This window comes from Bison bison, unplaced genomic scaffold, assembly GCF_000754665.1.
Source record: "Bison bison bison isolate TAMUID 2011002044 unplaced genomic scaffold, Bison_UMD1.0 scf7180017860899, whole genome shotgun sequence".
In the NCBI taxonomy this organism is placed as follows: Eukaryota; Metazoa; Chordata; class Mammalia; order Artiodactyla; family Bovidae; genus Bison; species Bison bison.
Window position 1 is genome coordinate 55875 of NW_011491471.1, and position 10124 is coordinate 65998.

Below are 10124 nucleotides of genomic sequence, written 5' to 3' on the forward strand. Positions count from 1 at the left end.
TCAGGAGACGGGCTGTGTGGGGCCGGGAGGTGCGGGGAGTTGGACTCAGCGCCTCCCCCCGCAGCCCGTGCATGTCTCGCACCACTCCGCCGTGCCACAGTCGTGGTTTGCGTCATCTATGCGGAAACTGAAGGATGCTGAACGCGAGGATTCGCTGTCTTGAGAGTTCTCACAGGTGGAATGACGAGTGTTTCGGAGGGTTGGTGCTAACCCTACCGCCTGGCCAGGGTCTCTAGGGAAACAGCGTTTTACCACCTCTGACAGATTAGGCTGCTAAGCTCTGTCTTCAAATAATATCCTTTAAAAAAAAAAGGTGGGGGGTACTGACTTATCCACAGATAAAGAAGAAATATCTTTTGGTTAAAACTTTATACAGTTCTTGGGAGGGGCAAGATAGGGGTACGAAACTGTGAAATGAAATATTTCCTGCCATATTGGTGGGCAAGCGATGTCACAGCTTTCTGCGTGATTCCAGCCTTCCAAATGTGAATTACTGAGCCATGCTGGCAGTCGGCACCACTCCCTACATAACGTACTTAAGGATGTCACAGTCACCAGTGATTGACCAAAGTCACAGTTACAGCCTCCATTGTGACCCAGAAGGCCCTAAGGGAACTCAGGAAAGAGAAATTATCTCTGTAAATACGCAACATGGTGGCCCCAAGCTGAGAAGCATATGAAAGGAATGACTTAAATAATCCCACACTCTTGCATCTTCCCATTACATAGAAGAATACTAAATTCCTAAACTTGATAGCTGGGTTTCTTTACTTGACAATAATCTTCGATGTTTAGATTGCCTGCCCCTACCTCTCCCTTTGTTGCAAACTTGACTGCACACCTGGCACCCACGCCCGCCTCCTTGGAGCAGTGTTCTCAGAGCTACTGAGCTGCTGTCTCCCAGGCTCAGGGTCCTAAACATTCCCACCAAATAAAACAACTATTTACAGGTTGTAACTAATATTTTTTAGTTGACAGGGTTCAGGGACACAGACTGCAATGTAAAAATAAGCAGGGTAAAAGAAATATTGTTCAATACAGGGAATATAAAAAGTTTTTAATTTTATAATAACTTTAAATGAAGCAAAATCTATAAAAAAATATTGAATTATTAATATTGTTGTACACTTGCCTGGAAAATCCCATGGATGGAGGAGCCTGATGGGCTGCAGTCCATGGGGTCGCTAAGAGTCAGACATGACTGAGCGACTTCACTTTCACTTTTCACTTTCAAGCATTGGAGAAGGAAATGGCAACCCACTCCAGAGTTCTTGCCTGGAGAATCCCAGGGACGGGGGAGCCTGGTGGGCTGCCGTCTCTGGGGTCACACAGAGTTGGACACGACTGAAGTGACTTAGTTTAGTTTTTTAGTTTAGCACCTAATATAATATTGTACACTAATATTAATAAATTAGCTGTAACTTAAACTTAAAAATCATCCAAGTCTTCAAGGATGGGTTATGCAGAGGGTAAGTTTTCAATTAGCTGTAACTTAAACTTAAAAATCATCCAAGTCTTCAAGGATGCGTTACGCAGAGGGTAGGTTTTCACATCTGACCATACCCTAGGATCTGGTCCTTGAGGAAGGGAAGTTTTAAAGGAGAAAGGACTGATGGTCAGAAAATTCTTGAAGATATTATAGAACCTGCTCTACTCAGCATTGCCAAAGCATTGCCATTGTAATTATATCCAGAAATTGTCAGAGGGGAAACTATCAACACTGGATATCTTAGTTCAGAATTCAACATAGTAATGGAAAAAACACAGACTCTGGATTCAGATATAACAATTTTTGTACAACTGAGCCTCAGTTCCATAATCCATATAATTGGTTTTGTTAATAATACCACCTCATAGTGCTGTTATTGGTACTGTTAGGGTGAATCATGTGAAGTTGCCACCATTTGACCATTTTGACTTAAATCATTCACCTAATGCTGCTTAAAACTGCTGTGCTTTCCCATGGGAGGGAGGACTAGATTATCATGTGTATGGAAGGGAAACAGAGGCAAAGGCAAACGGTGAGCTGCCTCAGACGACACGGGGAGGTTTGGAGGGGACTCTTGGCTTCAGTGCAGTCCATTTTCCATGATCACGTTTCCTCTGACCATTGGGAGCTGGCTTCTCCAAAAAGGGACAACGTCTTTCAAGCCCACTTTACTAGGAACATTTTATTTCTAAAATGTTTAACTGTGGCCTCCAGCTGTTCTGCATATTGAATAAGGGGACAGAATAGGACTGAGATGTTCTTCAATCACAATATTTTTCAAATATAAGAAATTTCAACTTTAACTGAAGGACTTTTTTAAGCTGATAGTATTTTTTTCTTTTAAAAGTTTCCATAAAGTTTGGTAATTTATATTTTGGTAAATTTTTGAAAAGTGAAAGTTGCTCAATCATGTCTGACTCTCTGCACCCCCATGAACTGCAGTCCATGGAACTCTCCAGGCCATAATACTGGAGTGGGTAGACTTTCCCTTCTCCAGGGGACCTTCCCAACCCAGGGATTAAACTGTGTCTCCAGCATTGCAGGTGGATTATTTACCAGCTGAGCCACAAGAGAAGCATTTTTAAATCTCCAAAGTGGTGAGGCACGTGGGATCTGGTAGATATAGATCAGGTAGAACTACAACTTCCTGGCTTGTAAATTTTGGCAAGTGACTTGACCTTCCTGAGTCTCAATTTCTCTTATCTATAAAATGAGGACAATGATGGTTGTTGTGAAACTCACATTGTAAAATGCCTGACGGAGTGAGCAGCTAATAAATATTTTGTTGTTATTGTTGTTGTTGTTTAAATAATAAAGTCCCTGGTATCTATATCCTCTTAGAGAAATGAACCAGCCATTGAGGGTTCATGAGAATTCACTGAAATACCACCTTCACCCAAGGAAAGGCCTGGTTTTCCATCAAGGTGACAATGGCCTGGACTTCACAGCAGAAGGCAGTGCTGTCCAGCCGAGCAGGAGCTATTGTGCTTGGGGTTCAAGTTTTGCGACTCTTCCTTATGCCTGAGAGTCTCCCAGGAATTCCAAACTGATCCAGACCATTTGCTACCTTTTGTTTATTATCTTTATTTTATACTATGCCTTGTTGCAAAAAGGGATTCAGCTGGTTCCTTGAAAGGGGGTGGGAGAGGAGGGGGGATCACATAAATGTGTTTGCATGATTTAAACAACTTAAAAGTACATTTTAATACATTAGCATGAACTTACATTGTTTTAGATCACCAAGAGAAATAATTTAGTAGGATATTTATTTTTCTGTAATTTCAATTTAACAAAACACTAACGGTGTTTTTATGTACTTTGCTTCTCCCATCAATCCTAGAAAGGAGGCAGTATTGTCCAGGTTTTGCAGATCAGAAGATGGAAGCTCAGAGACTCCTCTGAGGTTACAGAACTAGCAAAGGGTAGCGGACTTCTTGTTCCAAAGCATGTGCTCATTCCGTATCTGGGGTTCCACTGCATCACTGAGTGGGGGTGAGTGTTCAGAACCATAGAGAATGGACGAATGGCCCATGTGTCTGTGGTTGGGCACAGAGTGCTCAGGATTGGCCCTGGGGGACTCCCTTGCTGGGAGTCCAGACCAGAACCCTGGGGAGACAAGGGTGTCCGGCTGTTTATTCTCACAGGTGAGCTCCTTTGCTCTCCTCATGGTAGCCAGGAGGATCCAGATTCCCCTATTTACTCTCAGAGCAGCGATTCTCCACCCTGACTGCATATTAGAGCCCACTGGACCCCATACCACAAGGACAGTACTGGGCAGAGGAGTGGCAGCACTCCTTAGATGATCCCAATTTACAGCCCAGGTTGAGACACAGCATCCTCAACTCCAGGTTTATGTGAAAGACCCTCGGAACCTGAGACCCCTTTACAGGAGAGGGACATTAGATGCTTCTTACAACCCTTTCCTACCACCAGTCTTGTGAGACCATCACAGCTCTTATTCTGAGGGGACTAGAAAAAGGAGGGGGCTGCTGTGTGGTCTGGACTTTTTTTTGAAGATGGTCTGTTCGGTGGGTCCAGTGTAGCCCAAAGGCTGACTTGTATCAAAGGATAGAGCAGTGGCTAGGCTGTGGGATGGCACTGTGTGAGAAGGAGACTCTGCATAGCACAGCACAGCCTAGAACAGTGTTTGTTTCCTAGAACGCACAAGAATGCACCCTCTGGGAGAGGTGTCTTAGGCAGAGACGTCTGCAATCCTGTTGGCTGTGGGGTCATGGAGACAGCTCCACTCATGTTGATTCTCCTCACAAGATGGACTTGTTCTAATTCAGAACTGCTGATACTTTAAATTTTGTAACCCTATGGTTTTTGTGTCACTGTTGGTAATTCATTTTCTGCTAATAACCAACCCATTCACCAAGAGAATCCCAGAGGTTCTCACGACCTCTCTTCTGTGAATTGTGCCAAACAACCACTGAAACCAAATTAAAGCAGAGTCTTGAATTGTCTTCTCTCTTGCATAGGAAGCTGAAGGGGCCCTAATCCCATGTTTCCCCATGAGCCTCTACTCCTACCTCTCAACTCTCCTTCTGTTGAGGCACAAGAAGAGGGGTTACATCCAAAACTATCATTACTGACCAGCATTGCCATCCTGAGGAAGTCCAGTCTCTGATGGTGGAACCAATTAGAAACACCCTTTGCTACACTGGTAGCCTAAGCTAAAACAATCCTACTTTAGGACGCCTTGAAGTAGATGGATAGGAGTGGGCCTCATGTATGAAAGGCATTGAGACGTCACTCCCTGGTCCTTAGCTACTGTGCTAGACCTGGACACAAAAAAATAGGCTTGGTATCCTTTCTTCTGATGGGGAGGGCAGAGAAGGAGACAAGTAAAAGGGGCTTAGATGAGGACCATGACCCCCTTAGGTGGTAGAGTGGAGGTGGGGTTGCCGTCAAAGCCATCCTGAAGAAGGGTCAGCCAGGACCAAGGAGAGGTGGACGGAGGCCCCAGACAGACAGCGTAGATGCAGCCATGGAGCCCAAGTGTGGGTGCTGTGGATGGGGGCTGGAAAGTCACAGAAGCCGGAGCAAGACCACCGTGGAGCTCTCTTTTGCGGCTCTGACTTACAGTGCTTGTAAGGCTGCATTCTGATATAATTTTGTTGAAATTTTAGGAACTCAGGATAGGTTTGTAGCAAAAATCATTTTTTTACTACTGACTCAGAAAGAAAGGATTTCTCTTTATTGGGCTAATTCACATCTGAGGAGCTGGGGAGAGCTACCAGATCAGGTTTACACTGGCACAGATTTCTCAACAGTAGCCCTGCTAGACAATATGTTTCAGTAAATCTAAGATCACATCGTTCAGAAGACATCACTAATTAGAAGGAGAAAAGGCTGTAAATTAAGATATCACTAATCAATTACAAGATAAATCCTTTTTGGCCTGTTAAAATGAATTTGATGGAGAAGGCCGGCAGCTTCCTTTGCGTAAGTCTCATGGGCATGCAGACTGGTGTAGACACATCTTCAGGTGCCTTACTTGTTTGTGCACACAGACTGGCTCCTCCAAAACCAGCTTTTGTGCACTCACCACAGAGGAGGTGCTAGGAGTGACAGATAAGGCTTAGAGACGTTGGATGACTCTGTTCAAGGGCTATGTAATCAGCAGGAAGCAAGGCCAAGTTCAAAACCAGACCTTGAGTTCCACATCCTACTTTCTGTCTCCAGAGAATGGGGCAGGCATTCTGTGCCCAATCTTAAGACTCATAGGCCCATTTACTCCAAGATCATTGACATGGTTTATGTTTTCATCAAAGCACCTGATACCCTGTGAGCTGTCCACCCACCCATTCTTCTGAGACACTCTCACATTACAAAGCTGGGCTCTAAAGACATTACTGCCCAGTAGCCCTACAGCAAGTCCCATGACCTCTCAGACCCTAAAGATGTCTTCAGGTCTGATGCAGGGAGGCCTTCTGACTGTGGTGTACCCGTGAATGGCTACAGTAGGCTGATGCTTAGTGTTCTGAGCTCCAGGACCAGGGTCACCTGTCTGAGCCGCAGACCCCAACCCTAGCTGTGTCACTAGTTCTGGAAGTCTCTTGCTTGGGCCTAGGGCCTCCTCCCCTCTGTAATTTGCGATTTCAGGAAAATGAGGCCTCCAGGTGGGGACCAGGAACTTGTCTGTTCCCTGAACTCCTTCTACCAGACTTGGAAAGGGAGCCCTCCAGACTGGAACCCTTTCTTTAATGGCAGGCTCCTCAGCCCCCGTTCCAGAGCCCCAGGATGTTCCGCCTGCTGCCCATGTGGTCCCTGTGCTCTGGGAGCCTGGCTCTGGATATGTGAAACAGAGGTTGGAAGAAGTGCTGGAACTCGGGGAACCTAGTCTTTTGCTAACAAATTTAGGAAAACCTTATCACTTCTGAGGGCTTCTCTTGTGGCTCAGATGGTAAAGAATCCACCTGCAATATGGGAGACTAGGGTTCAATTCCTGGATTGGGAAGATACCCTGGAGAAGGGATAGGCTACCCACTCCAGTATTCTGGCCTGGAGAATTACATGAACTCTACAGTAGGTGGGGTCACAAAGAGTTGGACATGACTTTCACATATCACTTCTGAAACTCAAAAGAGTTTCTAGTGCTCAGGCACTAAAAATTCATTTCTTCCTAGATCATTATATACACAAATAGTAAGATGTTGGTTTACCTGGAAATACCAAAACCTGTCCTTCCTTTTTCCCTCTTAGAGTCATGAAAACTACCCAGTTGCCTCTCTAGCACTTATAGGAATTTCACCCAGGACATTCCTGGGTCCCAAATTCAAGCACTGGAAATCTCTTTATGATGGATGAAAACCAATCAGTTCCTTTAAACATTGATTCAATTCAAGCTGTTCCAGCACAGACAGATTCCAGCTGGAGACTCACCAGAGGAAAAACTCCATGTTCTGGCTCATGGTGTCAAGTGGGCCATGGATGATGTCAGGGGTCTTGCCCTGGAGGCATGAAACTGGGGACACCCAAGGGGCCAGGCTCGGGTTCAGCCTGGAAGCTGTGGAAGTCTGGGGACAATAAGTGGTCACAAGCAGAGGTGCAGGGCAGAGGGCACCCGCTTCCTCATCAGCTCCTCACCCCTGATGCAGGTTTGCAGGCTGGATGAGCTGCTGAACTGCTCCAGGCCTCCTTTCCTAAAATGGGTAATGATGGAGCTATCATCACCATCACAGAGTTCCCGTGAAGATATTTAGTTCAGTTTTCTATTAATACCCTGAAGACTGGATCTCTGCTTAAAGAAAGGGGACATGATGGCATTTTTAAAGATGCTCTCCCAGGTGTCCACTATTTCAGATGTTCTAGTAAGCAACCCTCTAAGACGACACTGTGATCCTCTTTGAAGAAAAAGAAAAATCAAGGCACAGAGAGGAACCTGCCCATTACTTACCATTTGTGCATTCACTAATTTCATTCATTCAACACACATTTATTAAGTGCCTACAGTGTGTCAGGCTCTGGGGGTACAGATGTGGGTCATGTACTCTCAAGGAGCTCACAGGTCTAGGCAAGAGGCAAACATATGCACAGGTAAGACACTGCACATGTTGAGTGTTGTGGCGGAGGTGTAAACAAAGTGCTGTGGGTGCAACAGAACCAGCAGGAGCCCTCCTGGGGCACGGGCAGTCCATACATCACGTGCACACAGCAGGCACTCCCTCAGTGGGCAGGACTGGGTCACCCATGCTGACGCTGAAGTTTGCTAGTTGGGAAGGCCTACCTGCTTCCTCAGGGCACCTTCCCAGCCCTATCCTGATTACTGTCTGCCTGGGCTGCAGTTTTCAGGAGCCACTCTCTGCTTCAGAGGCTAATGACAGAGAGTAGCTGTACAAAAGGCAAACCACCAGGGGCTGCAAAGTTCAGAGACAAAGAACACTTTACTGCTTGTGTCAACAGCTCCTGCCCCAGGTTGTTATACTCCTGAAAGCATCTCTGAGCTGGTCTGTGAGGTAACTTCCTTTCCTAACACTGTGTAGGCAACTCCAGACCCAGCCCCATTTTCACTTTTCTCCCCTCTCAGAAGCTGGGCACAGCCCCACGTGGACAGGCCCATCAGAACAGGTTGCCCAGAGGAGGCCTCTGGCAGCTGATCTTTTCTTTTGATGACTCACAGCCGTCTTACTAGCTCAATGAGCTGCTGAATGTTTTTATTTTGGTTGGACAGGCCATTCCTGATGTTTTCTAGCAGGCATCTCTTCAGTTCAAAAATGGCTTCACTGTACGCCAAGTTCACAGCGGCCATGGGAGGCACTCCATGCCATAAGCCAGGGATGTGCCAAATGTGCTGCTTCTCAGGGTCCCAAAAGGCCAGGTCAGCCAGCGTCTGGATCCCATCACCCTGTTTCTCCATTTGCACTGTGGCTCTGCCCACATCACTGGGCTGGTCCAGAAGCTGCCTCCGATCTCTTGGCTTGGAGCCAAGGGCAGACACATCATGAAGGTTCTGGTATACAAACTGATAGTTGGGCATGTGCCCTGTTTTTTCCAGCCTTAGAAATGCATGCAGAATAGCTGGTGGAATGTTCCTTGTTTCAGCTAAACTGACCACAGTGACATTGCTCAGCCCCATAATCAAAGTGGCCAGGGAAGCCTCCCGCTCAAACCTCTCCCCTGCCTCGGTCCGGACTCCAGCTATCAAGCCCCCAGAGTCTATTACCAGGATGTGATCACAGCCCAGGTCCTGGCTAAAGCTCTCGGCCACCTTAATGAGCTGCATGAAGGCCCCTCGAGGACCACGGCCCCTTCCTGTGACAAACCGCAGCCCGAACATGGTATTGAGAAGGGTGGACTTGCCCGTGCCTGGCACGCCAAGTGCTGACAGGACTACCAGGCGTGACCTCCTCTCCAGGCGGACGTGTAGCTCCTTCAGGAGCCCTGTGACCCAGCGCAAGGCAGGGCTTAGGGTGTTCCCATCGATCAGCTCCAGAGGAAGCCCCTTCAGCAGCAGCTCCAAGGCCAAGCCTGGGAAGTGGGCAAACCGCCTCTGCCCTGCTGGCAGCTTCCCTGCCTCCACAAGGCAGCTTTCGGCCTCGTAAAACTGTCCCATCTCCCGCAGGAAATGCTCCACCCCCAGGGGCTCAGGCCAGAACGGCTCACTGAAGTCCACGGCCCCACAGTGCTTTGGTCTCAGGGTAAAAATCATCTCTGGAGATGGTCTTGGCCTTGGCTGGGCCACCCGGGCCAGTCCCCACTCCATCCACTTCAGGAAATACTGCTTCTCCCCCAGGGAGGGGCTGCTGATGCCCGAGATGAACTCCTGGACCCCCCAGGAAGGGTCATGGTCATTCTGCTGCATTCGAAGTTCCAGTAACCGATGCCTCAGCTCAGCCCTGTACTTCTCAGGAGGGTCGCTGGCCCACTGGATCTGGCAGAGCTCCTTCTCCACCTGGGCCACCTTTCTCCAAGTTTCCCCCTGTAGCCTCAGCTCATCCCTGCGGTAGGCATCCAAGTCCTTGATTTTCCTGGTGATCTGCTCCATCCGGTCCTTTGCCCGCTGACACTCCTCACAGTCCTCATCGACCTTCAGCCCCAGCTTGCGGGCCGCGTTCGCCATGTCCTCCACGGATACCCTCCTGCAGGGGGACCGGGTCACATGTGTGATGATGGCGCGGACCCTACGCACAAAGCCTACACTGTCTGTGCTGCTGACCTTCACAAGGACGTGAGAGTGGTCCATCTTCAGCACAGGAATTAACCTGTTCAGAAATCTCAGGTTTGTGTTTCGTTTCCCACGGTAGGGACTCAGGATGAAGTAGTATTTTGTGGCTGACCCCTTCATGGAAGACAGCAATTTGTATTCCTTCTTACTGATGTTGTCAGTCAAGATGAATATGGCCGAAGAGATTTCTGTCAAGAGCTTGAACTGCAGCCAGTGAGACCCAATGTCACCTCTCAAGTTTAGGAAGGCCATGGGCTCTGGGAAAATGTCCAAGTCCTCCCTGCCACTGGGAAGAAACCAGGAAATTTCTACCAGCCCGTCTGCTATCTCCCGAGGGTTAGTGCCCAAGTTCAGATCCCGATGCCAGAAACAGTCCTGCTGCCTGTGGCCAGGGCTGAGCACGTCGTTGAGAAGCTGGGATTTAGAGTTGCTGCTGACCTCCATGCGCACAAAGGCGAAGGCAGG

General features: G+C 47.9%; 1 protein-coding gene across 2 annotated transcripts in view; it reads right to left on the bottom strand.

Annotated features, from left to right (window-relative positions):
* Positions 1-7418: 7418 nt before the first annotated feature.
* Positions 7419-10124, bottom strand: part of LOC104982922 (up-regulator of cell proliferation) — a 15164-nt gene continuing 12458 nt past the window's right edge. For both annotated transcript variants that reach the window (XM_010832353.1, XM_010832352.1), the window contains one exon: positions 7419-10124. In XM_010832353.1, coding sequence (XP_010830655.1) covers positions 8109-10124 — 2016 coding nt within the window. In that variant the 3' untranslated portion in view covers positions 7419-8108.